This window comes from Podarcis erhardii (assembly GCF_964252035.2).
Source record: "Podarcis erhardii genome assembly, chromosome: 7".
Taxonomy (NCBI): domain Eukaryota; kingdom Metazoa; phylum Chordata; class Lepidosauria; order Squamata; family Lacertidae; genus Podarcis; species Podarcis erhardii.
In genome coordinates, this window is record NC_138511.1 from 54,978,214 (window position 1) to 55,005,912 (window position 27,699).

At 45.6% G+C, this 27,699-nt stretch overlaps 1 protein-coding gene across 1 annotated transcript; it reads left to right on the top strand.

The window, feature by feature from the left end:
* On the top strand, positions 1–26,883 carry CALB2 (calbindin 2). Its single transcript, XM_081870462.1, has 11 exons — positions 1–196; positions 15,903–15,979; positions 16,823–16,912; positions 18,037–18,117; positions 19,205–19,261; positions 20,835–20,912; positions 22,152–22,207; positions 23,401–23,440; positions 23,855–23,908; positions 24,373–24,444; positions 26,341–26,883. Exons 1-11 carry the CDS (start codon positions 106–108, stop codon positions 26,455–26,457), a joined length of 813 nt encoding a protein of 270 aa, XP_081726588.1. The 5' UTR covers positions 1–105; the 3' UTR covers positions 26,458–26,883.
* Positions 26,884–27,699: the final 816 nt, after the last annotated feature.

A 27,699-nucleotide genomic window follows, 5' to 3' on the forward strand; every position in this document is an offset into this window, starting at 1 on the left:
GCTTATAAAGGCAGAGAGGGCAGCGAGGGAGCTGGAGAGGCAGCTGGACAGTTCCTGGTGCTGAACGCAGACAAGAGAGCAACGCGGTTGAGGACCAGTTCGCTCATGGCAGGGAAGCAGCAGCCCCCTTATCTGCACCTGGCAGAGCTGACCGCCTCCCAGTTCTTGGACATCTGGAAACATTATGATGCTGATGGTCAGTGAGAATGAAAAGAGGGACACAAACTTCTGTTCATTTAACCTTTAGGGACAACTGATGTTTTATTGCTTGGTGCCAACATGTGGCTGGAGGAGATTGATCAGTGGCTTAAAATGGCCAGTGCTAATCAGTAGGCATGCTAAGTTTCTTCCTACTTTGCCTGAAATTTTATTTAAAAGGCTGCAATAAGGTGGTTTTAAAGACAGAATTCAGAAAAGGTAGTTTCTGTTGCCTGTTCTTTTTGCTGTTGGGTTGCTGTTGGTTTTTAAGTGTCTACGTTTTATAAATTGTTCACTTTTGTTAGCAGTAGTAAATGAGAGTTGGAAATAGTAAGACAAAGAGTGAGCAGAGAGGAGTGGAAATGTTTCTGATGAGAGTGGGCATAATGGGTGTGGGTAAGTTGAAAAGTGTTTCAGTTGGTAGAATTCAATATGTTTTAGACTAGTATAGTCTCAGTCTTCTGTTTTAGACTTCCTGGTGTTTGTTTTCATAAATTTTGGAGGCTCATAAACTTTTTGCCACTATAAGTAAGTCTGGTTAGAGATCCTGTCCCATGTTAGGAAGAGTTGAGGTGGTTTTGCTGTTGGCTTGTGCCTGTGCAGCTAAACATGTGCTCCTATAGAGAAGGGCAATGATTGCAGTATGATGGGAGTTTGCCTTACTTTAAAGGGTCCTGTGACCATGTCTTGATAACACCCCCTGCGGGTGTCCATTATCATTTAGAAACCTTTGATCTGAGCTCTGGAGAATTCTGTGTACAATATGTTTTCCCCACTAGTCACTGTGTCAAGACAGCATAGCAGGATTTTACTCTAGATAGCTGCAAACCTGCCTCTAAGCACCGCTTACAAGTAATTCACATGAGGTAAGCCACTGGGTGCCCGAGGTGGTGGCTGTTAACATCTAACACAACACAGGAAGAGATGGCTGCTATCCAGAACGCTGAGCCAAAAAGGTTTTTATTTATGGGAGAGGGGGATACATGCATATCCTGAAACTCTTTAAGCCCTTTGCTGTGCCTCCTCTTCCAGCCATGATGGGATAGAAAAAGCAGAACTTGGAAGAAGGTGGTCTTTAAGAATTTCAGCTGTAGGGGTGAAACAGTCTCCCTGATACTGTTGCAGGAGGCAAGAGGTTCACATGGTTTGGGGCCATAGGGACAAATCTAACCAGGTCCTTTTCTGACTTTTTTTGTCCTATGAAATGAAAGAGAACCAAAAATTTCATAAATTAAATCCCCCACCCTGTATATGTGCATGTTTTGACTGCACCAATTGCCACACCGGTGACAGGGAAGAGACTTTCCTCTGAGATGAACTGGCTGAAGGCACACCCCAATATGCAGTAGGGTGTGCATGATGCTTCCCTGTGGTGTGCTACCGGGTGGGTTTCTTGCTGGAGCCACTTAAGTGGAGCATGTGCTTTCAAAACAATGAGTTTCTGTGGCATATTGTGCATGGCGTGGATGATCAAAGGGCTGGGAAGGTGAAGCATGTGGGTGGATGGGCCAGTTGCCTAACAATGGACCGGTCTCTGTGACTGCTTGACTACTTTATGATTCTCCATGGTTGCAGCAACCTCAGGACAAACAAGGAGCAGGGATCCAGGGGTGGAGTTTTATTGTAATTGTATATCACTTTTCCTTAGAAGAGTGGGGGACAACCTGCGGCCCCCGGCTTAGTTTCAAGTGGCCCTCCAGGAACTGCAGGCCCACTTTTCCTTGCTCTGTCTGTGTGTAAGAAAGAGAGGGGGGCACTGTGTAATCCTGCAGGGCTGTAAACACCAGCCAATTTTGACCATGGCCTCAGCTGTCAGCATGCAGTTCCGCCCCACCTGATTGCCTCTGAGGTTATGCAGCCCCTGATAGAAAAGAGGTACCCAGCCCTAACTCAGAAACTCAAAGCAGCTGAAACAAAAAATCCTAGTCTGTATGTCAGAAGGAACTGAGCAACCTTCACCTTGGGCAGATGCTGACGGGAGAGGAGCGAAAAGCGGGGTGGTGTTTTCAGCTCACTCAGAGTCCGTGATCTCCTGCGGGGCGAGGAAAGCTTAAGCCTACAGAAACTGATTGGGGATAAGCTCACATAACTCACTGCTGGATTGTGGCTAAAGTGTACTGAGCAAGTCCTCTTCCAGATGGCTTGTTTATTGATTATTCACCCTGATTTGTTTGCAGGGAAATTAAGCAGTGTTGACTATTTAATGAGCATTTATTCTGACAATGGTGCATCAAGCAAATGCTAGTCTACACTTGCTGGTGCATTTCCCCATCACTTTCCGAATCTCAGAATGTCTGATCTTTTCGGGGATAACGGTTTTGTTTTGTTTTGTTGCATGACATTCTCCCAAGCACAACCTGAATTGGCCAGTATGTGAACCGAATCCCACCCCAAAATAGCAACAGCCTGGAAGCTCTCAAAAAAGGAGGAAGCTGACCTCGTTGCCCCTCCTAAAGAAGGAAGGCTTGCTGGCATCTTTTATTTAGTTTATTTATGGCAGCCTAATAACATATGTTCTCTGGGAGGCTTCCACTAAAAATTAAAGCAAATAAATATAAAGCCGGATAATAAAACCATAAAAGCACCACAAAATCTAATAGAGCAGAAAACTACCAGCAAAATACAAAATCAATACGACAGAGCTCACAGCTGCACCAAAATGTCATCAGTCTTAAAACTCCAAGAATATACCAAAGATCTGAATGTCACTAAAATATATTAAGACTGAAAACCCAGGAAACATAAAAAGGGGGCTCTGTAAGCAATGAAAGTCACCACAGAGATCCTCTCCCTATAAACTAGCTGCATTATCTTATTTGTTGGGGAAACCCTGAGAAGGACCTCAGAAGATATTGATATCCAGGTAAGTATATATGGCAGAGATAGTCCTTCAGGTCACCTTGTCCCCAGCTGTTGAAGGTTAATGGATTAATGGTGGCTCTTTGAACTGGGCCCGGAAATGGACGGGAAGACAGAGCAGAGCAAAAAGCACTGGTGTAACATTACCATGCCATGCAGTCCTAGTTAACAAATTTGCCTGCCCTATTTTGGACCAGAGAAAATTTCCAGATTACTTTCAAAGGCAGCCCTTTGGGAGCATGATACCACCCAGACGTTAATCAATTGATTCAAATATTTCTAGATCACTCTTCATCAAGAACTGATTCCAGGACTGTTCACAAAGTGTTCAAGACTTTGTGGCTCTATCTGTCTATTTGGCCCTGTGGGCAGGAAAGGTAACATTTTAAAAATTGCTGCCTTCATGTGTCCTGGGCTTTAATTTGCTAACTGTGAACCACATTTCCCAAAAACATCAGTACTATGACTGCAGACTCTCTCTTGAATTCCAGCAACCTTTCTAGATAACGCATGACATCTGCAATATTTTGCACCAGGTACCCAATTTGCATTTGTCAACTGTACTTCACAAGGCCACCTGTTTCTCTTGCAATCTCACATTTGGAAGACCCCTGTACCTTCCCCACTTAACCCCTGGAGGTATGGTTGGTTAGTTGGATTAAGCTGCTGTGATCGTATTTCCTTGCGTTGTTCAAAAAGCTCAACCTCTTACTCCTTCTGTGAGATTAAGAGCCACTCCATCAAATGCATTTAATAAAAGAAGGACTTCCCTTGCTCTCTCTTTGAGGGCACAGGGGATTCTGACTTTCCAGCAGCAACACAATCCCACCCCTGGGATGCGGCTGGAGATGGCAATAATCCTACAAGGCTCACTCTTGAAAGGCAGCAAGACATAGCCCTGTTCAGGCACCCTAAAGAAGGAGAGGGAGGACCTCTCCCCACCCCATCATCATTACCCCCATGTATTGGAGGGATAATTTTTGAAGTGGGGAGCCTGCTCTCCTTGGATAAATTCCCTCCTTCCCTGATTTCTGTACCATGCAGAAAGGCTGCATTGACAGAAAAAGGCTGCCTGCTTCAGGCACTATCCTTCAGCTCATGAAGGATGATTGATGGTGCGAAGCAGGCAAGGCAGAGCATACTCATTCTCACTCACTCTGAACAGAATGTCTGAGTATGGCTAGACCTTGTTAGCATTGTGGATTATATACCTTGTTGTCCAAGCAGTGCCATGTGGGGCATTATCCTAAATGCCTAATTGGTAGAGGAGGCAGCAAAGCAAGATCCCCTTTGCCTTTCTGTAAGGCAACAAGGGTGTCTCCTGCAGCCACTTCGCAGCAGCTTGCCTCCTGTATCACCAGGACTTCAGCCTGTCAGCAAAACTGGTAGATGAGGCTCAGTGGACTCAGGGCACCCTAGACTGTCCTTCCAACCTGAACACGGTCAGCTGACCTCACTGGCCAAGGAGGACACACCAAGGAAGAAAAAGCCAGTCTAAGCAGTGCTAGCCTGATCTCATTGAGTCGCCAGGCCTTGCCTTGCCTCACTTCTGGTAAGCAAGCGGGAGCAAGCTGGAGTCCCTCTCAGTCCCTCCTACTGGTAAGATTTGTAAGGCAGTTTTACTTGTGGCACCAGGATGGTGCCCCCAAGATTTTTCAACCACAGTTCTCATCATCCCCAACCAGCCCCACAACTATCTGAGGCTGGGGCTGATGGGAGCAGGAGCATGGATGTGCTGGCTGGGGTGGATGGCTGTTGTAGTCCAGAACTCCTGGACAGTACCAAGTTGGAGAAGGCAGGTATGAGGAATACAAGAGAAAGGGGCGGGGGGGGGGGAGAAAGAGAAAGACAGAGTGCCCAAAAGAACTGCATTTCAGATTGGCCCCTGTAATTCCTATGTACTCCTCCTCACCCCTCCAACCATGGTTGCCCTCCTTCTAAATTTGAGCAGGATGCATCACTAAAGAGTGAATGCAACCAAGACACCTTTTGTCAATTCAAGAAAGCTCAGCTTAAAAACAAACACGACACCCCCACCCCGCAAACAAACACACATACACAGACATAAATGATATGTTGTTGCAGTGTAATTTGAGGGTGATTCAATGTGTGGAGGGGGGTCTTCCCAGGGGAGCTAAGGAGATCTAACCTGTTATTAATATAATCATTTTGGCAACTTATCATTAAGCACAGCTTTTCAGTTACATCACCTCACTTGCAATGATCAGAGCAGAAACCAAGGACTTGGCATCAGTATGAAATTATACTGTCCCTGCTTAGTAATCCCATTATTATATCGGAGGACCCCTGCAATTTCTATCTTATCTATCTTTCTGATGAATCAAGCCGTGTACAATATACTCAGGGTGCTCAAAGCATCACCATCATTTTCATTGCATCAGCAGCTGATGTCGCAGAGGATGCAAAATCTGGAGATCCTAAAAATGGTGGATTCTCACCAAGTTATGTCCTACCTCAACCTTGGTGCTTCCTGAAGCCCCTTCAAGTGGTCAGCCACTTCCTCCTTGTCTTCCCCTTGGTTCAGAGGCACGCAAGACGACCCAGGGGCAAGAATGGCATCAGCAAAGCTGGATGGGGGTGGTGCTCACAACCAAACTGCAGGATGACAAACCACTCACAAGTTAGAAAACTGCACATAACTTTGGAATACAGTCCTGCAGAGTCCTGTATTTCATTAGTGTACTTCTGAGTAATTTCCCACATGTAGAAGCCAAGCACAGCAGGCCAAACCCTGATACACTAGTTTTCTATCTGCAGCAAGTTTCCCCCTCCCCACCACGTTCATAAGGACACATGCAAAAGTAGCAACTACTCGTGTGTTCTGAACTGGTACTCACTTTGCTTCATGTGTAAGGCAGGCCTCCAGAATCATGGGTTAAAGTACAGTGGTACCTCGGGTTACGAACTTAATTCGTTCTGGAGGTCCGTTCTTAACCTGAAACCATTCTTAAACTGAGGTACCACTTTAGCTAATGGGGCCTCCTGCTGCCGTTGCCGCACCACCGACCGACACGTGATTTCTGAGGTAAAGTTCTTAACCTGAGGTACTACTTCTGAGTTAGCAGAGTTTGTAACCTGAAGTGTTTGTAACCAGAGATGTTTGTAACCCGAGATACCACTGAAATTACTTTACATATAACAAGTGTTGGAGGTAGGGGTACATTAATTTAACCATGTTGACTGTGTGTCACTCAAAGTTGTGTGAATGTGGTTTATTAGTTTCCGACTGCTCTTGTGAACATGCAAGGTCTCTTTATAGCGCCCTCCATTTTATCATTGCTCACACTTTCTCCTTTCCAAAGCCATGGCTTAACCTTCCCCCTTTGCAGGCTTGCTCTGTGTCACCCTATCCCACACTCTTTCACTGGCTGCTCACCCCACAGGGATGTGCCAGTAAAACCTCCCCTGATTAAAGGTTCTCCCTTGGGGGCCCATCAGAGATGAATTACACAATGCCACCTGCTTTAAGAAAACACTTGCCTCGCCCATCTCAGGCTTTCCAGCAGGACTCATCTTCAGGACTGCTGCGATTCCCAGAGCCCGTGATGGCCCTGTGTACAAAGTTGCTTAGGGCCAATGTGAGCATAAGACTCAGCAAACATCTTGTCCCAAATTCACACTGGACAAAATAGAGTGCCAAGGCCAGCTCAAGGCATTTTGCTGCCTAAGGCCAAGATGCTGCACCTATCTACATGCAGAGGCAATCTGGATTGGTGTGTGAATCTTGCTTCCACACTGGCTGGTGGGACAGTGTCTTCTGCACCTGAGGGCTTTTTGCGTGGCTGGGTGGACTGCATGGCATTGCCAGTCCTGTCTGAACCGTGGCCCTCAGCATCTGCCGCCTGAAGTCTGCTGCCTCACTCTGCCTAATGGTAGAGCTGGTCGATGATGGCCCCATACTTGTGGAATCCCAGCTGAAGGAATATAGGGCTGGCTCTATCGTCAATAGCTTTTGAACCAGCCTTGAAAACCCACTTGCTTCCATCTGCTTTCAGCTGAAATGCTGAGCTGAGTTTTTAGCATCCTATTGTTTAAACAGCATTTGACTTCCTTGCAATTGTTTTAAATTTTACAGGATGTACGTGTGTGCCCGCTGGGGCTGCCTAATGCCTTTAGATGGCTATTTTAGTTTGTTAATATAAGTGGATGGTTTTCGTTTTGATATTTTCAAGTATGTATGTGGGCCGCATTGGATTGAGAGGCTTTTACCCTGAGGGGGCAATCTAGAAATATTCAAAATAAATTAATACAATGAATATGGCAGGAAAGGGAAGAAGACTCATTCCTTTCCCCTTCAGCTAACCTAAAACTGAGTCCACGTCTCCCCCCAAAAGCCCCACCCCTCACCTGGGCTCACTTCCAGCTCTGGAACCCAATGAGGGAGGAGAGACATTTTAAAATAACCAAGGGGATCTGCAAGGGTGACCCAGGGACTAGGAAGGAGTAAGTGCCTCCTCATAGCCACCAATCCCTCTCAACAACCCCCACCCCAGGTGCTGCCACGAGGAAAACATTGCACTGGAAACCCATTGTTTCCTTCGCATGATTATATATTTGGTTGGGAGCCTTATAACTTTCATTATGCAGGTGAAAAAGATGCTGGGGGGATATTTTGTACTGGAAAACAACAGGAGGGGGAAGGGGGAAGCTGCTGCCTCTCCCTGCCTGCCCTGCTTCTGCTTAGACACAGCCTCCTCCTGTCCTGGCTCCTTGGGTTGAAAAACAAAATGGAGGAGGAATGGGTCACTAGAGCCTCTGTCTGGCAGGGGTAACTGCCCTGTGGCCCTCCAGAAGTCATTGGACTCCAATTTCCGTTAGCCCCTGCAGCCTGCATTGCCAGTAGGCTGGGATGATGAGAGCCAAACCATATCTGGAGTGCCACAGGGTCCCCTCCGCTTTCCACCCCACCCCACTGCCCACTCTATAGTTCACAAGTTGAGAAACAGCAGGCCTCAGTGCTGGTCTATCAAAACACCAAACAGCAGGTGCCTGTTTCTTCCATATTGTCAAGTGTGCCAAAAGCACATTTTGCCTCAGGATATTCTGAAGAATGTGCAGGGACACATTTATCTAAAGGAAGTATTTTACACATTCAGTTTTCTTCAGATGGGGGAGCAGACCACTGACAACCCAGTTTATTTAAGTGCTTTTTCTTGTTAAATCCAAGTAAACATTTGAAAGGCATTTTACCTATACAGTGGTACCTTGGGTTACAGACGCTTCAGGTTACAGACTCCGCTAACCCAGAAATATTACCTCGGGTTAAGAACTTTGCTTCAGGATGAGAACAGAAATCACGTGGCGGCGGCACGGCAGCCGCGGGAGGCCCCATTAGCTAAAGTGGTGCTTCAGGTTAAGAACAGTTTCACGTTGGAGTGAGACTGAGTTGAGAAATAAGACTAAGAGCACATATTGATATAGGAATGTATTAGATAATATGTAAAGAAATATACAGTGGTACCTCGGGTTAACTACTTAATTCGCTCCGGAGGTCCATTCTTAACCTGAAACTGTTCTTAACCTGAAGCACCACTTTAGAAGTTCCCACTGCTGCCACACCGCCGGAGCACAATTTCTGTTCTCATCCTGAAGCAGAGTTCTTAATCTGTATATGATTTTTGGAAAAAAAATGGGTTTTTTCTTTGTTCTTTCTTTCTTTCTTTCTTTCTTTCTTTCTTTTTTGTTTAATTTTATTTTTAGGTATATAAAATTTGTATATAATTTTTATATACATGTTGGAAATTATATTATAGTAAGTCCTGTAATGTAATATGACAATGTTTACCGATGTGATATAAGAATGTTAATAAATAAATAAAATGAAAAAAAGAAAGAAAGAACAGTTTCAGGTTAAGAACGGACCTCCGGAACGAATTAAGTACATAACCAGAGGTACCACTGTATTTCTTAAAAAAATAAAAATAAAGCCTGTATCTCCATAATTAGATAGATTGGCCCACAATAAAAAATCCAAAATCCACAGTTCGATGATGCCATTAGTAGGACCAATCAAAATGTCCACAAAAGAGTCTGCAAGGCTTTTGAGTTATCCAAACTCTTCATAGATAGTTTAAAAAAATTGCAGGCAGGCAACAGGAAGGTAAGATGGTTTGTGGTGAAGCTCTCTAAATCTGGTAGGAGTCAAGGTGGAGCAGATGCTGAAATGAAGTTCTGTTTGCTTTGCCTAGGAAGGTTGACTGCTGGGAAGGAGAAGCATATCAGGGCAGATTCCCTACTTCTGGCAATGCAACAACCCATTCTGTGGTGGTGGTTAGAGAACTGGACTCAGACTGGGAGAAGACCCTGGTTCAAATTGCCACTTAGCCATGAATCTCTTGCAGCCTAACCTACCTCACAGGATTGTTGTGAGGGAAAGAGAACCGCATACACCACTCAGCTCCTTGGAGGAAGAGTTGCAATACTGATATCAACAACAAAAGCCCTGGAAATTGCAAGGCATTATAAGGGTTCTAATGTGTAAAGGGGTTTGCGTAAGGGATTTAAAAAGTGCTATGTATTTCAAGTTTGCATATAAAATCTCAGCTTGGTTTATACTGCAATTCAGAGCCAAGGACAGCACTTTTGAAAAGCTGAGGTTTACGGCTGTGCAGCAGGCCAGAACAAGGCAAAAGAATAATTAACTACCACATTATTTTGATTTATTGCCTTTGTTACAGGCTCCATTTTGAATGGGCTCTCCTCCAAGAGTTCATCTATTACTGGCTGAATAATGGCATTGATGGAGCTTATCAATTTTGGTTTTATAAAATGCTGTGCCTATCTATTATCCTTCTCGCTGCACTCCCAAATAGAATGCTGATATTGGATTTCAGCCCAGGAGTCAGAATGATGACTGGGCTGCCCACTGTGCAGACAGGACAGGCAACAGCCAGCTCTCCTGCCTACCCAGGTGCCCATTGGAGGAGAAATGGGTGAAGCACTGCCAGCTGCTTTCCTTCTCCTGGACCTGGGAAAAGGGGGGCCCAGCAGCTCCCCACGCAGGCTGATTTCTTGTGCCACATGCAGCTGGAAAAGGTCAGGGTGGAAGAGGGAGTGCCAGGGGATTTCAGGGCTGGCCAAATTGCGTTTTTATTTTGACAATTAATATACCACTTAATTACAACTGTCTTTAGGTAGTTAATGGGTAACTCAAGACAAAACAAAAAGAAGAACAAGACAGTTTACCCAGCATGATCAGGATCGTCTTTTCATTACTTGATCTGCATTGCATTTATGGGAGGGGACAATAAATTTTTCCTAAGGATATTGGGAGAATTAAAGAAAACCATCCTCCCCACCCATCCCAGCTCCTCTCATACCACCGTGTCCTGCAACATTGCAACTTCTCAAGGACCACAGATGCATATTTGGGTGATAGGCAGCTTTTTAACTCCCAGGCAAATCTTGTGAAGGTGTCCTTTCCGAGGACTACATGCCTACAAAGGACTGGAGGGTCACAAAGTGTATACCAGCCTAATGGCAGGGCTGCTAGTAGTGTTCCCATCGGATGCTCAGGAGGCGTCCAGTGAAATCCTCTGGCAACCACTCTTCTGAGTCCTAAAGGAAACAGACATGCTTAAGGATTTTATTAATGAAAGCAAGCCACAGTCTGAAAGCAGAACAAATTAGAACCCTTACACCTCTATTGTGAGATGAGCTAGGGATGCCCACATAAAAGCCATGGGAGAGGTTGCCAGGGATTCAGAGTGTAAGGCAGGCATAGGCAAACTCGGCCTTCCAGATGTTTTGGGACTACAACTCCCATCATCCCTAGCTAACAGGACCAGTGGTCAGGGATGATGGGAATTGTAGTCTCAAAACATCTAGAGGGCTGAGTTTGCCTATGCCTGGTGTAAGGTCACCAGTACAAGGAAAGCATCCAGCTCTCTCTCGCTCTCTCTGCTTTCCATCTTGCTCCCGAAAGCCTCTTGGGGCTCTGAACCAGCTGTGTCCTAGGGGGAGTCCAAAGGGCTAAATTTGGCTCTCCAGCCTGAGGCTGTTTCTCCTTTGAAGCTGGTGGCTGAAGTCCAAAGGCTTAGAAAGAGACACATTGAATATTCAGACTCTCCTGTTTTTAAATGCTGATACCTGTGCATGTCTGACATTATGAAACTTTAGTGTTGCAGTTTCCCCTAACACCTCATGAAAAGCCATCCTGCACCTGGTAATACATCGAAGGAAGGCTTGGTACCTTCCCAAAATGACAGTTCTCCAATGGCACTCTATTGGAAGGAGCCATCACAGTTTGTGTTGATGGTGCAGAAGAGATTATGTGCCCTTCTGCCTTCCTGGCTGACTTGTATGAGACCCTCTTTTGAGAGGCTAATCAGGCCCCCGGATGGCCTGCAGGGCATTAGCGTAGCAGAACTTTTTGCGAGGAATTTAAAAATGCATTGACTGTTTTAGTAAGTCAGGTCTTATAAGAGCCTTGCTTCAGCTGACCTAATTTGGTGAGACTGCTCTAGGAGTATGAATAAATGCATATTAAGCCTCCCTGTCTATGCATGAGAAATACCATTAAAAGATGTTTTTCAGAACACTCATTTCCATGCTGCTTGGGATCCCCAGAGTTGGAAGGGACACTTGCAGGCCTTCTAGAGCAAGATTCTAGGTTCAAAGTGTAGCTCTGTAAAAGACAGAGCCTCCACAGACACTCCTTCTCACTGCTGAAGGATTCAGCCAAATTTCGATCTTCAGTATTAAAGATTCACGAGCCCATCCCACACCCCTGGGCATGAGGGCTATGCTCTGCCTCCATGGTGGGAGGCAGTAATGCTTGGAATACTCAAGTCCTGCTTGCCAGTTTCCCCATAGGCCATTGGCCTGATCCAGCAGGCTCTTCTTATGTTCTATATCGTGAGAGGGAATAATCTAACCAATTCATAATCAATTGCTTCTTGTGTTACCTTTGCTGGTTACAGGTGTTTATCTGTCCTTCTTCTTACCCTGCTTTAAATATCTTCAAATCAGAAAGAGTGTTTTCAGACCTTCTTAATGACTCATGCTTTTCACACAGACCGGTTGACTTGCAACAGCTCCATGCACGCAGCTGTGGTGTTGCATATACATCTGCCATACCTGGGTTCAAGTAGCCACTGAGCTGCAGATTCTGAGGTGGCTTCAAGCAAGTTGTCTCAGTTCCCCTTTCTTAAAATGGGTTCCTTAGCAACTTCCCTCACAGGGTTATTGTTAGAGTGAAGGTTTGTCGTGTATTTTCCCCAGTTAACCGAAAGGTTTAACAATAGAGAGGTTTGTAAAACTGACTGCAACCTGGTAGCTAGCCTCTAAGGAAGAGACTTTAACAATCTAGACTAAGCCATTGTTATCTGGAATGTCCTTAGTCTCATTCAAGATAAGAAGTGAAGAGGGCCTCTGTCCTTCAAAAAGAAGCTTGCCAAGCCAGCAGCAGCAACTGTGGAGAAATCAGAGTGAGCTCTGTGCCATTTAATAAGGGCTTTGCTGGGCAGCTTGTTTCTATATGAAAGAGTTTTCTGCTGCTTTGAAACCCCCTCGTCCAAATGATTTTTAAGGGATGCCATATGAAAACCAGAATTTTTTGGACTTCCTGCAGAATGAGGCCCAGTAGGTATAACCATGCCTTTCCTTTTAATTCTTTGATATTTGAGCCTCTACCATTAAATTCTTTTAAACAATATTTGAAAGTGTACTCAAAGAAAAGCACAAAAGAGAAATGTTCAAGTCAGAAAGGTGGAAACTTTCATAGAGGAAAGAGGGAATTAGAAAGCCTTTGGCCTGCTGAGCCAGCTTTCTATTGGCAGAGCGTTTGCAACACAGGGAGCAGACAGATATGTCAGCCATTGAGACAGAAATTAGCAGTTAATTGGACAAGCTGCTTGATGGTGACCAAACCAGCTCCTCCCAAATTCATTCATTGTCAGCTAGGAGTGGGGGGGGGGGGTACCTCAGTTCCTTACTGGAGAATCTGGCCTCTCACTGGGAGTCAGGTGTGGATTCATAGTTCTGCTGAAACAGATGAAATACTGTGCTGCATAAAAGGTGGTATTTCTGTATTTAAATGAATTTATATAACTGGGAAGTTAACCTCCCCTCCCTCATTGGGCCGCACTGTCAATTCTTGGTTAGTCTCCTTTGGCTAAATGTTGCCAGCCATGAAGGATCCAGAATCCAGCAGGCATATGGGAAGCTACACCCCCCTACAAGCACCTGGTCCACATACTCCGGTTGCAATAACTGAAATGTATTCTACAAATTTAAGTGACACAACTGCAGAATTCTTGATACCCAAGTCATGGCAGATCCAAAAGGGTGTGGGTGTGTTTGGCCTCAGTGTCTTACAAATGTGCCACCACTTACTTCCAGGAGCTCTCTTGCATCTTCTTGTGGGCCAAGATGGAGCACAGACCCTGAACCACTCAGAAAAAATGGTGTTGGGTTTACTTATTTCATTAAACTTATACCCTACTTTTCACTACATCTGGGTCTCAAAGGGGCCTTATAGAATGACACATCTCACAGGCTTCAGCGGGATCACCCACAGCATCAGCCAGAAACTTCCCTAGTAGGGTTCTCAGAAATACTTCAGAAATCAACCTCAGAGCAGAGTGGTGTCCTTAAATGCCCAGCAGTATGTCCCAATACTTAAAAACTGCATCCTGCCAGAAGGGAGATGGAGATGTAATCCCTGTTAGCTACAGCTACTCATTCTCCACAACCCCACAAGCCTACACTGGTGCTGCGCAGAGAACTCAGGAGGCCAAGTCTGAGAAGGATCCACTCTTTCTAGCCCATCCACTTTGGTCTTATTATTGAATGCCAGGTTGGCTCCTACATTAGTGATTCAATCCTGGGTGGCAGAGGCTGTCTACACAAGGTAATTTAAAATGGAGTCAAGGCATCTCGTGTATGCATGTTTTCCACATTGTCCAACACAAGGTTTTCCTCATTCAAGCAGCAGCCCACACTCCCCCTCCCTCATTTAATTCAAGTTTTCCTGATTAGCAGACAAATTGGTAAGCAAAAAAAATCCAACATATAATTGCTTGTTACTCAGCTGCGGACATACCGAAGTGCATTGTGTGGGTGGTTTGTTTGGGGGTTTTTTACATGTGTGTTGACATTTTAGTGTGCGCTCAGGGCTGCCAACAGTTGGGCAGAAAGGATCAGATTTGGGGGGACCTCAAGGCCACCAGAGACCCTGGTTGCTTAGCTTTCTTTTTGTTTTTTAAAGTAACTTCCTCCATTCTCTAAATCAGAAGATATGAGCCAATCCATTAACACCTCTACCCCTGTGTCACAATTTCTGTGAACTGAGCTAGTCTTTTCAGTGGACTCTACTTTGCAGAGTTCTAGCCAATGAATGGCAAGTGACCTTTTTGGACATCACCAGGAGGAGCTAGGAAATCTTAAGCTGCCTGTTCCTGCTTCTGTCTCCTTGCTGCCCAGATACTGCATATAATGGGGAAGGGGGTGCACACATCATGGGCGTTGAGTGAGTTTTTGGCTTTCAGCAGTGGCACCACATGTGCCTGCCCTCCCACTGTTCTCTCTCTGTGTACATCCAGTAGGAGTTCCAGAAAATCAAAGAACACATATAGGCAGCATCTTGGTAGGCACATACATTTAACAATTTCTGTGGTGGTTATAACAAATCTGTACACACACACAGAGAGACACTTTTTTCTTATTTGCAATCATGTTTTCTGAAGGGAAATATAGAAGTGCAAATGCAGCTTATGATGCCTTTAAAATGTGTTGATATTTTCTTCTTCTAAACATAATGAGCTATACAAGTTTAATTTTTCCTGGGCTGCTGAATAGGGCAGTTTATTTGTCTATTTCATAGCCTGTTTTTAATCTAGTCCTGGCATCCTATATTAACTTTTCTGGGAGTAAGACTGCAATCCTCATCCCATTTACCTGGGAGTAAACACCATTAGATTCAACAGGATTTACTTTTGAGCAGACATAATTAGGATTCTGCTGTATTTTTGAGTAGATCTAGGATTATGTTGTTAATCTTTTCCTTTCTCCCTCCGATCCTAAATTTTAAAACAATTACGCAGGGATTACTTAGGTGTCACTGATGTCACTTGGCAAGAAACTAATACTAATTTTTAAATAATTATTCTGCAGTGACCAACTGGTTTTGACAGTAAATATGTGGTGCATGTATTTTTTACATTTCCAGTGTTGGAAAGCTTTTTGTTTTGTTTTTGGCATTTTGCTGTAAAATATCATGGCTGTGAAATGGTGCCGCTAAAGCAAGGGAGGGGCTGCTTTTCTGGTTTTGTGAAGGTTTGTATTTCTTGACATGAATGGCAGTACATGTTTGTATCTTGATTAGCTGGCTGTTTTGTGCAAGTCTGGCATTTCAGAAAACTTGTATCTCAAAAATAATAATAATTGTGCCCCCCAAAAAACTAATGCCTCTAGGCATGCCCTCAATGGACCTCAAGCTTCCAGAACTCAGGGAGGGCAGGGGAAGTACTAATTGAGGGGAGGGGGCAACATACCCCATCAAGCACAACCCACTAGTGTGGATAGGAAAAACTGAGGCAGAGTTCAACTGAAAGCTCACATATGTGAATGAATGTGCACAAAAATATACATGGAAGACTCTGATCTGTGGCACTCATGTGTGCATGGACACTGGTGTGTACAGAGCCTGGCCTGGCGTGTCAGTGTGGAAACATCCTTGGTGGGGAGGTGAAGGCATGGCTGGATGAAAGGGTAGCACAGGCCACGTTCATTTGTTACTCAAAGCAAGATGAGAGATGCCTTCTGCTATCCTTTTTTCCAGCTTCGGATGCTCCTTATTGCTCCCTTTGTGCTTCTTCTTTCAGGAAACGGCTACATTGAAGGCAAAGAACTGGAAAGCTTCTTCCAAGAGCTAGAAAGCGCCAGGAAGGGAGCAGGAATGGTAATGACCTGTGCATTTTTTTTCTCCCGTCCATTAACTTCTGCTTCTATTCCTGTTTTCAGCTTAAAGAGGCTGTTCTGTGCCCATTTACTTGGGAGTAAGCATCTAGCTTGACCCCTAAAAGAAAGGACTAAACTGGGTTTTAAAATTTGTATTGCTGCAATTTTTGCCTTTGGGTTAATCAAAATGTCATATTCTTATTATTCAACACTGTTGCTTTATTGCAAAGGTTGGGGGAACCTGTGGCCCCCAGAGGTGTTTCTGAGTGACAACTTCTGTTCCATCTAAGTTTGGGGGATTTTAAAAGCAAAGCCTGCCGGGGACGGGGCTGCACTCAATGGGGAGGTGTATGGATCCCAAGTGGGACGCGGATGGCGCTGTGATCTAAACCACTGAGCCTTGGGCTTGACGATCAGAAGGTTGGCGGTTCAAATCCCCGTGACGGGGTGAACTCCTGTTTCTCGGTCCCTGCTCCTGCCAACCTAGCAGTTTGAAAGCACGTAAAAGTGCAAGTAGATAAATAGGTGCCACTCCGGTGGGAAGGTAAACGGTGTTTCCGTGTGCTGCTCTGGTTTGCCACATGACCCAGAAGTTGTCTGAGGACAAACGCCGGCTCCCTTGGCCTATAGAGCGAGATTAGCGCCACAACCCCAGAGTCATCCGCGACTGCACCTAACGGTCAGGGGTACCTTTACCTTTATGGATCCCAAATGCCATTTCTCCTCAAAATGCAGCTCGCCTGCTGATCTGAGCACAGGACAGAGCCCAGAAGTGGCTTTGTTTCTCCCCACCTGCAAGCTGAGCCTGCATCAGAGGAGTGAGCCGTGCCCCCTCTTTTCTCAGGAATCGAAAAATGTCAATGTTGCAGAGAAGATGCAGGAGTTCATGCGGAAATACGACAAGAACGCCGATGGGAAAATTGAAATGTCTGAGGTGAGCTGTGTGACACCCTCCCCCCTGCAGAAGTCCAGAAGCCCCCTGCCCTGAAGAGGGTGTGAGCCTGTGCATTCGCCAGAATGCTCGCCCCTCTCTGCATGATGACTGCTCTGAGTCTGCCTATATGCAGGCAGGCAGGGACAAACTCAGCAAAGGGGAAATGCTGCAGATCTCCTGATGGGAAGAAGATTGCCCCTCTTGCCACTGCCATGCCTCCTTGCTGCTCTTACCCTCTGGGCCCAATCCTCACCATCCCTCAGGAGGGCAAGAGGAGGTGGCTGATCTCCACACTGTTGTTGCTGTTTGCCTCAGCCCTGATAGAGCTGTCTTCCCCAAGCTGGTGCCTTCCGGTGGTTCTGAGCCACAACTATCAGTCCTCATCAGCATGGTTATGCTCCCCTAAGTCCCAGGATCCTATGGCTAGGACTGGCAGGAGTTGTAGTCCAAGACATCTGGAGGGCACCAGCTTGGGGAAGGCTGTACTAAAGCCTTGGAGAATGCAGAACAGCAGGCAGCAAGAGCCGGAGGAAGTCCATCTAGCATAATACCAAGTGGCCACCATGGCTTTCCAGGGTGAATCAGAGGGGACATTCCCAGCCCCACCTAGAGATGCCACTGGAATTTGAATACGGGACCTTCTGCAGGCCATGCAGGTGCTGTATCCCTAAGCGTTTTCTTCCAGAGGCTGTTCAAGCCTCCCTGCAGCTGCTACATAAATAACAAAAATGTGTGTGTTAAGTGCATTCGTACAATGGACATCATATCTAGTTTGGCCCTTGGTTGTTCTGAGGAATCCTCCTGAGCATATTTCTCAGCAGCTTCCCTAATCTGGATTATGCTGTTCCAATACCAGTCATTTTACCCTGTGACCAGGAGTCCTTTGGCGTGCCAGCAGTTCACTTCAGTGATCTAAAGTGGGCTTGCTCCAAAACTGTCCAAGTTGAACTTCTCCCTATAGTCTTTCCTAGAAAAATGGCAAGACAGAAGGTCAGGGGAAAGGAGACCAGGAACATACTCTTAAGCAGTTGTTGTTGATATCGTCAACACTGTTCTCAATCAGTTTCTCTCTCTGAAGTTGACATGCCTTTCCTGTCTCTTTTTCCTCCCCTTTCCACACCCAGCTGGCACAGATTTTGCCCACAGAGGAGAACTTCCTGCTCTGTTTCCGGCAGCACGTTGGCTCCAGTGCCGAATTCATGGAGGTAAAAAGAACTTAGCTCCTGCTAACTCATTTGGGGCTCCTCCAGACTGTGGTGGGTTTTGTTCTTAGCAGGTGAATTTTGCAAGAACAAAATTCTGACGCTGACGCTGTAAGAGTGATTGGTAGTAGATTTGTACTGGGCCATCCACATCAATCTGCTTTGTTAGTTATTCTGTGTTGCTTCCCCAGTGTTACCAAATTATTGCCATCTGAAAAGGCCCTCTTGCACTGCAGAGCACCGAGAGCAGGACAAAAAATACACAATAACATTTGTCATATGAAAAGTTACAGGATTTCATCTCTGAGATAGGCACCAACTGGAAACGGGCCAGCCTGTTCGCCCCAGAACTTTTGCTACAGGGCTACGGCCACTTAGTGAAGCAGAGGAGGCCAGGCCAGCAGGGCTGTCGTAAGGTTGGCATTGGGCAACTTCTCCCTGGAAGCAAATAGGTGCTGTCTGCCCTAGAGGCACATAAATAAATAAAAACGCTACTGATATGTCGTCATCTTGAGACATACATCCAACAGCTGTGAAACAGCGATCCATCCAAGCAATTAAAATGAATAATAGGAAATGAATACTGTGTTGGGAAATGAAACTGGAGTCCATCTGTTGTTAGCTAATGGGCAAATTAAGTTGTGTGACAGGCACAGGCAATTAAATATTAAAATTGATCTGCTTATAATAATTTGTGCTTAAAATATTCATTCTTTCAATAATGAAGGTGAACCCTTGACACAGCGTTTTCCATTGTGCTGGCCTTTCTCCAGATGAAAACAATATTGAGAATCTTTTCCCACTGATACTGAATATTTGGAAAGCGGTTGCTCTGTGACACAGGATGGCTCCAAAGACCATTTCTTAATTGATTGAACTGCTCTCTGATGGATTTTCAGTTACCGGCTCATTATTGCTTTTTCCTAATCTGCTGATTCATTTGTTATTTTCTTCATTATTGGTGCTGCTGCTGCTTCTGTTCTTAGCCACCTTGGGGCATTTTGTGAGAAGGTGGGTTATAAATCCCAAAATGTATAAAAATCAATATAAATGCAATTGTTGTGACAAATCTGTGCTCTTTCCATTGCAGGCTTGGCGGAAGTATGATACCGATCGCAGTGGCTACATCGAAGCCAATGAGCTCAAGGTGGGCTGAGTGAGGTCAGGGCTAGGAGAAGATAGAACCAGATGCAAAATGGCTCATAGGGATAAACATCTTTTAAAAGTTAATGCCAATTACATACTTGCAAGCACACACACACATTTTCTAATGCACAAATAGCCTCTGTGCAATATCAGTGCTCAGCAACTTCAAAGCACTTCTCTTTGGTTTTCAGTACTCTTTGTAATAGCCTTGTAGGGTTGGCCAGTGTTAAGATGGCCACATTATAGGTGGGAGCTGAGGTCGAGAGAGGCTTTCCTGTGCAAGCACAATGATGAAGTGAGATTTGACTCTCCCGGGTATTTTGTGGCTGGCAATTCACTCTTTGAACCACTATTCTATAACAATGACCCCCCCCCCCCGCTCTTCACAAAGCATCCATTGATCACGGCTCTGATACTGCTGTTGTCCTTAGCACTTGAGGCATGGCGGAGTGGGAGGAAGAGCAGCGGCACTAAGAGGCGGCTTCAGCAAGGATCCAAACAGTGGCAACAACATATTTTGTTTGTGCTGAAAATGGCCTCCCTATCCATCACGTTGCCATGCTCTTACGTGTTTCCCCAGGTGCATCCAAATCTCTGCATGGAGCAGGCAAGAGGTGTAGACTCTGCAGCATCTCTTTGCTGTGGACTGAAGGACTGGAGGGGAATGGAGCTCCTCCTCATAGGGAACTCCAAGGACAAAAGAAAGGATCAGGCAGCTGGATCAGGACAAAGTGCCCCCCTCTAGTCTGGCATGCTGCTCCTACCATGGCCAGCCGGATGCTTCAATAGGAAGCCCACCAGCCAGACCTGAGCACAGCAGCAGCTCTCTCCCTGCTTGTGATTCCCAGCAACTGACATTCAGATGCATACTGCTTCCAACCATGTAGGAAGAAAATAGCCTTAGTGGGTAGTAGCCACTGATCTCCTCCTATTCCGCTTCCGCCGCCTCCTCCTCCTCCATAGGTTTGTCTGACCCTCTTCAAAAGCCACCCCCTGCCTGTGGCGTCCCTTCCAACTCTACAGTTCTATGATTGTATGTCACACTGAAAGGCATGTTGCACACTTATTTACAGTTTCTAGAGCACTTCTCGTGTGCAAATGCTTCTTGCTCTTTATTGTTACCACAGCATTTGCCTCTTGCCCCCATTTTACAAATCAAGACTCTAAACCAAACAGAAGCCAGTTTTGGTCAACGGAAGAGTCTCTTGTTAGAAGGCAGCGCTGCGGCTTTTCTGCACAGCTCATTCCACTTCTTACTGTAATGTCCTGCTAGGAGATGTCTGGCCTTACTGTGTGGCAGGATTCTCTTTGCCTGCTTCCCCTACAGTCTTGTCTGTCACTGGGGGCTGGGGTCAGTGGTGGTGGTGGTGTTTATGCAGGAAGGAGAGTTGTAGCTGCCTTTTTCAGCAAAAGTTGAGTCCTCCCCAGGATGCCTCATTTCTTCTGCATTTCTGTGCTTGCTTCCTAGGACATCAAGGCCTGTTGAGCTTACAGTTGAGCTTAGTTCTGAGTGGGCACATTTACGAAGGGGCTGTAAATCAATCTGCGCCTTCTCATGCCTTCTCTTTTTGCAGGGATTTCTTTCGGACTTGCTTGAAAAAGCCAACCGGCCCTACGACGAACCAAAGCTGCAAGAATATACACAGACCATCGTAAGTGCAAGAAGCCCCCTGGGAGTAGGAAGGTCTCCTGTGGGGGTGGGGAGGTCCGTTGCTCAACTCCAGAACCGCCTGCAGGCTTCCTCTGTCCCCCATAGGCTGTATCCCCCAAAAGCGCCTGTCACAACTAATTAGTTAGGCTTTAAAAGTGCCCTCTCTGGCTGCAGTCCACATCAGCTTTCTTCAACCTGGTGTCCTCCAGATGTTTTAGACTACAGCTCCTAACCTTGGCCAGTTCATTTTGTTTTTCCAAAGACACCAGAAGGGTCTTCCGTTTTCTTTTTTCCAAGGGAATCTGGAGAAGAGGAAGCAAGTAGGCTTCTTCAGGGACTGCTGTGCTACCTCTGCCGATTTCAGCAGAGGCTGTGTTCACACTCTGATTGACTGTGCACTCCCAGCAGATCCAGTTCTGGGTTTTTAATCTGTGGTTGTTATCCCAAATGCATGTGTATTCTGTCCTTCATTATAAAATGCTACTGTTTGATGCCATTGTTTCTCAAACAGCTTCATACTGACTGGGGTCCTTGAGCTGCAGCCAAGGTGCAAAAACACCTTTGCATGGGGTAGAGACATCCCTACCCTGACAATGCCCACTAGTGTGTACACAAACAGAAACAAGTCTGACACAAATGAAGCTATGCTGATTTGAACAGCTAAAGGAGAAAGAGCTGTGAAATGCAGCTTCACTGCACTTTAAGGTGGTAATATGAATACACTTCACATTGCATTGCATTGCAGAGGGGCAATGAAAAGAGGCCACCTGGTAGGAGCCACCCAGAGTCAGGGGTGGAGGAAGGAGGGTGCAGTGGGTGCAGTCTGCCCTGGGTGTCACCACTGAGGGGGGTGACAAAATGCCGGGCAGCACACACTGCGGGGCCTGCAGCACGCCCAAGCTACGCATCTCTCCTGGGAGAGATGTGGTGGCTTGGGTGCGTGTAGGCTCCATGCTGCCCATATGGTCCGCCCGCTGCCTTGCCCCCCCCAGCTGAGTGGGAGGAGGCAGGCAGACTCTGGAGGCCCTATGGTGCCCCCTGCCTTCGCCCTGCTCCTATGGGTGCACCCCAGGCATCCGAAAGGCTTCCTCCACCACTGCCCAGAATGGCTGGGACAACCCAATCAGACGGGTGGCATATAAATAATAAAATTATTGTTACTATCATTAGGAGTGTCTTGTTGCAGCCCAAACCTTTAACTTAGGAGCCACTCACAGACTGTCGCTTTCTGACCCCACAGCTGCGAATGTTTGACTTGAATGGGGATGGGAAGCTCTGCCTGTCGGAGATGTCACGGTAAGATTCATAGAATCTATAGGGTTGGAGGGGATCCCAAGGGTCATCTCGGTCACCCCCTGAAATGCAGGAATCACAGCTGATGGATGGCCATCCAACTTCTGTTTAAAAATCTCTAGTGAATGGGAGTCCACCACTTTCCAAGGGAGTCCATTGATCCATCACATTGTTATAAGCCTCAAAAAGCCAAACATATTTCTTTGGTTGTCACTTTTCTGGCAGGGAAAACTCTGGTTTTGTCTGAGAGTTTACTGCTCTCATGCCCTCAGACCTCCCCACACTCCTCCATATGGCAGAAATAATATAAGTGTAGAATCTCTTTTTCTCGGGGTGCAATCTCCAATGTACCCTTCCAGCGTGAATAGTTGAGTTTCTTCCTGAGTAATCCCCAACCTGATGCTTTCCCGCCATTTTGGACTACTGCAGCTCTCCTCACCCTCAGCCAGCACAGCCAAGGGGGGCTGCAGTCCAAAAAATGGGGTGGTAGGCATTTTCCAGGTTATGCAAGGCTGGATCAGTGTGGAATAGTGGTTAGTGTGTCAGACTAAGATCCAGGAGACCAGAGTTCAAATCCTGACTCACCCACGAAGCATGCTGTCACGGCTAAAATGGCCGCTGTTTCTTTAATGCGAATAAAGCTGGGTCAGCATGACTCAGCGGCCTGCAGCAGGTTGTATATATAAAGTGAGAAATGTTAGTTTGTGCTGAGGCTGGTGTTTGGGTTTTCTCATGGACTCTTTTGTGCAGACAAGGGTCCAAGGACCAGGCTGAAGAGACAAAGGGAGGTCAGAACCCTTTCCTCTTTTTTCTTTTTCTTTTTACAAACACTGACACATGCTGGGTGACATTGTCCCAGTTAAATTTGGCCCACAGCCTCACCTACCTCACAGTCACACCCATTTAACCCACATCTTGAGCAGAGGGGTTTCTTGCCACTTGTCCCTGTAAGATGACCATGTTTCAAAAGGGCTTCTGAGGCAAATGTCTCCAATCCCAGTAAGGCATGGTCCAGTTTCCAACTATCATCCCAGCTCCAGAAATCCACATTCCATCTAAAAGTTTGCTCCAAGCAAAATACATCTGGAACTGACAGACAAAACCCACCTATTCAGATGTGGTGTTGATCCCTTTTCTTCCTGGCAAAAGTCATGCTGTACCTTCTTTTGTCTGACATTATCCCATTCATGTTGCAGACTATTGCCTGTGCAAGAGAACTTCCTTCTGAAGTTTCAGGTAAAAAAAAGTGGTGGTGGGATGTTGGTGGGGTTACTTTCCTCCTGTTTATCTTAATCCATGGGTAGGCAAACTAAGGCATGGGGGCCAGATCCGGCCCAATCGCCTTCTAAATCTGGCCCACAGACAGTTTTAGAATCAGCGTGTTTTTATATGGGTAGAATGTGTCCTTTTATTTAAAATGCATCTCTGGGTTATTTGTGGGGCCTGCCTGGTATTTTTACATGAGTAGAATGTGTGCTTTTATTTAAAATGCATCTCTGGGTTATTTGTGGGGCATAGGAATGGGTTCATTCCCCCCCAAAAATAATATAGTCCAGCCCCCCACAAGGTCTGAGAGACAGTGGACCAGCCCCCTGCTGAAAAAGTTTGCTGACCCCTGTCTTAATCCATTTCTCCTTCTCATTTATTCAGGGAATGAAGCTAGATTCCGACGAATTCAATGCTATCTTTGCATTTTATGACAAGGTACAATATCTAGATCTTCACTCACCCCTTCTTCCCTGGCCAGGGGGGAGCTCCATTTTGTGGCTCACCTCAGGTACCAAAATGTCTTGGGCTGGCCATGCATGGAACTCTCTTCTGGCCCAAAGGAGCCTCCGCTTGGTCTGTTCTCCTTGGGGGCAATGAGTAGGCGTGTGAAGAAAGCCATCCAGCTGATACTGTTTCTAAAGTCCACCAAGTTGACCACTTTGTTCGAATAAAGTAAGGTTTTCCTTTGATGATGCTTATATTTCCAGGGTTGCAAACAAGAAAGCAGCTATAAAGCAGAAAATTTTCAAACAGCTGGGATGGAGAGTAAGGCTGGTGTGGCTGCAGATTACAAGTGAAGGAAGAGAAGACTTTCAGGGGTGGGGAATCGTGTGCCTTGATCTTTTGCGTTGAAAGAATAGTCTAATCTCTCTCTATTATCTCCTACCATTAATATCCAGGATGGAAACGGCTTCATTGATGAGAATGAATTAGATGCTCTTCTGAAAGATCTCTATGAGAAAAACAAGAAAGTAAGTGCATAAGGTGGTTTGTGTGTGTGTGTGTGTGTGTGTGTGAGAGAGAGAGAGAGAGAGAGAGAGAGAGAGAGAGAGAGAGAGAGAGAGAGAACACACAAGATTGGGAGCGGGCCCTCCTTACCCCAGAACACACATCATGAGGAATGTCCAAGCACTTACTGTGAAGATTATAGCCCGATGCACAAACATCAAGTGAGAAAATTTCTTTGCAAATCTGCCCCCAAAACAATGAGGGATCTAGTACCCTTTCCTTATTGGTGCAAATGCACTGCTAGCAATTGGAGGCTTAATTCAAAATGGAGCCTTGGGAAGAATTCTGGTTTTAAAATTCATACACTTAAAAACTGCATGTGAAAAACTTCTCATTCCCCATAGTCAGAACTTGGAATTTTTAAGTGTAAGACTTGATACTTCAGTGTAGTTGGCTTTCAGCTTTTGTTAAACATTTACTTTTTGTATCCAGCTTCGTAGGAGTGAAAGAGGGATGATTGTTGAGTTCTGGGCTCATGATATCAGGTGTGTGTGTTGGTCTCTGTGTGTTTTGAGACAAATCACCTTTCGTCCACAGCAGCTTGGGGCGATATGCAACAGGTATGAACTGCATAACACAGACATCAATAAAACAGTAACTAAAATAAAAGTTACAGATAGGTAGCCGTGTTGGTCTGCCATAGTCAAAACAAAATAAAAAAATTCCTTCCAGTAGCACCTTAAAGACCAACTAAGTTAGTTCTAGGTATGAGCTTTCGTGTGCATGCACACTTCTTCAGATAAGGTATCTGAAGAAGTGTGCATGCACACGAAAGCTCATACCTAGAACTAACTTAGTTGGTCTTTAAGGTGCTGTTGTGTATTGAGTCAAAGGATTTTATACTGTATCTGTATTATTATTGTCTGTATTTGCATTAGGGTAAAGTAACTGCCTTTTGGTTCCAGAGGGTACAGCTACTATTGGTTCATTTAAGCTGCTGTATTTGGATCCTCTGTCTTATTGGTTGCCTCCAAAAGGCAGGACTGTGATTGCCTGATATTGTTCCCTCCAAAATGTATCCTTTCTAGCTAGTTCCCTGTCCCTATAAATGTAGCTCTCCCCTCCTCAAGTCTCAGTCTTGTTGCTTTAATAAAGAAGTGTTACTAGAGAACTGTCTCCAGCATATTATGTCAAGAGAGCTGAAATCACAAACCCCACGTCACAACAGTGCTACTGGAAGGAATTTTTTTATTTTGTTTTAAAATAAAAGTGTTAATGCAAAACTAAGAAGTTATTAAAATATTCATTCACATATTGTTGCTGCGGGTGAAAATCCCATAAATAAACTACAGAAGCCTGGATAAAAGAGTCCTTATTTGCCCTCTGAAGACCAGCAATGAGGGTGACAATCCTACCTCAAGGGGAAGACGATATCAAAGCTGGGGGCCTCACCACAGAATTTCCTTTCTACATATTCCCTTTCCCAAATACTGTTTGGGACCATAAGCAGACCACCCTTTTTTATATTAAAATAGGAGGCTAAGAAGGCTAAGAAGTGCATTATATGATTCCTGCATTGCAGGAGGACTAGATGGTCCTTTGGGCCCCTTTCAATGCTACAGTTCGTAGAATCATATAATTGTAGAGCTGGAAGGGACCCCAAGGGTCATCTAATCCAACCCCCTGCAATTCAGGATTCTCAGCTAAAGTATCCATGACAAATGGCCATCCAACCTCTGCTTAAAAACCTCCAAGGAAGGAGTGTCCACAAGCTCCCAAGGGAGACCATTTGCTAAGTATTCCATTCTATGCCATTTGCTAGACATTCCAGTTCTCTAAAGCCTTGCTCTGAACTTCGCTCCCCTCTCCCGTCATGTGAAATTTCATTGCTCCCTCCCCTGTTCTTTTCCCTTTGCCAGGAAATGGGCATCCAGCAGCTCACCAACTACAGAAAGAGCATCATGAATCTGTCTGATGGGGGGAAACTTTACCGCAAGGAACTGGAGATCGTTCTCTGCAGCGAGCCCCCTCTGTAAAGATGAGCCGCTCCCTCCACAACTCAACCCGCCGCCCCCCGCCCTGCCACAACCAACCACAAAGGCAAAGGAAAAAGGAAAAAAAGACCACGAGGAGCAACGGGAGGCCGACTGTCCATCCTGTACCTGGGCAATCCACTTGACCCCGCAAGGCTTGGCTTGCTGATCTGCTTGCTGACTTTGGGCACACAATTGCTGCCGGATGGTGGCGCCTCCTCTCCCAGAGGGGGCTCTGATCCAAACCATCAGTTTCCTCTTCCTGCTTGTTTCTCTCTCTGTGTTGGTTACCATAGTTTGTGTCCTGTACATCCTCAGATCTGGAGTGTATTTTATTTTTGCTCTTAATTTTTATCTTTTGCTTTCTTTTCACACTAAGTCTTCTTGATTACCAAAGAAGAGTTTACAAATAAAACTGATCTTCTGCTACGGGAATTGTGTAGTTGCATCTTTTCATTCCCTAAATGTTGCAAGGCTCTGCAAGGATGGGCCAGATTTTCAAGAGGGCAGACTTGGCACCCATTCAAATCCCTCTTTGACTGAAACTGTGAGAATCTAATATGCCCAGATCTTGGCAATGCAAAAGTGCAGCTGGCCTTCCCTTCTCATTGTAGACACTGGGTGGAGAGAGACAATTTTTGGGGTGGGAAGAATCAATGACTTACTGAAGTTAGCAACTTGTGACTTCGCTCATTTTGGCTGTCTACACACAGCAATTTAAAAGTGGATTTGATGTATCTGAGGTGTGTGTCATCCGCATGACATTCTCATCCAATTAGCAGCCCACACTCCCCCCCCCCATTTAATCTGGATTTCCTGATCTGCAGATAATGTGGCAAGGGGGGCAGGGTTGGGAATTCAACATAATATCACATGTTACCCAATTCTGGACATACTGAAAGGTTTTTAAGCAGAGGTTGGATGGCCATCTGCCATGGATGCTTTAGCTGAGATTCCTGCTGGGGGGGTGGAGTTTGGACCCTTGGATCCCTTCCAGCTCTAAGATTCTGTGAAGCACCTTGTTGAGGCAGGACTGGGTTTTTTAAATGTGTTTAGTGGCGTTTTTCTGTGTGCTACCCCCTACATTCCTACTTCCATTGATGGGCTCCTGCTGGGAGTGGCACAACACATTAAAATAAAGAAAATTAATGTGCTGTTTTATGCAAGTCTGATATACCAGAAAATTTGTATTTAATTTTTTTTAATGGCCGCGTGCGCACAGACGCACACGTAAACCGATGTCTG

Excerpts from the sequence above, each read along its gene's own strand:
- CALB2 (XM_081870462.1), top strand. The coding sequence starts at position 106 with ATGGCAGGGAAGCAGCAGCCCCCTTATCTGCACCTGGCAGAGCTGACC. Across the intron at positions 197-15,902 it reads GAAACATTATGATGCTGATG|GAAACGGCTACATTGAAGGC; the intron begins GTCAGTGAGAAT and ends TTCTTCTTTCAG. Across the intron at positions 15,980-16,822 it reads CCAGGAAGGGAGCAGGAATG|GAATCGAAAAATGTCAATGT; the intron begins GTAATGACCTGT and ends CTCTTTTCTCAG.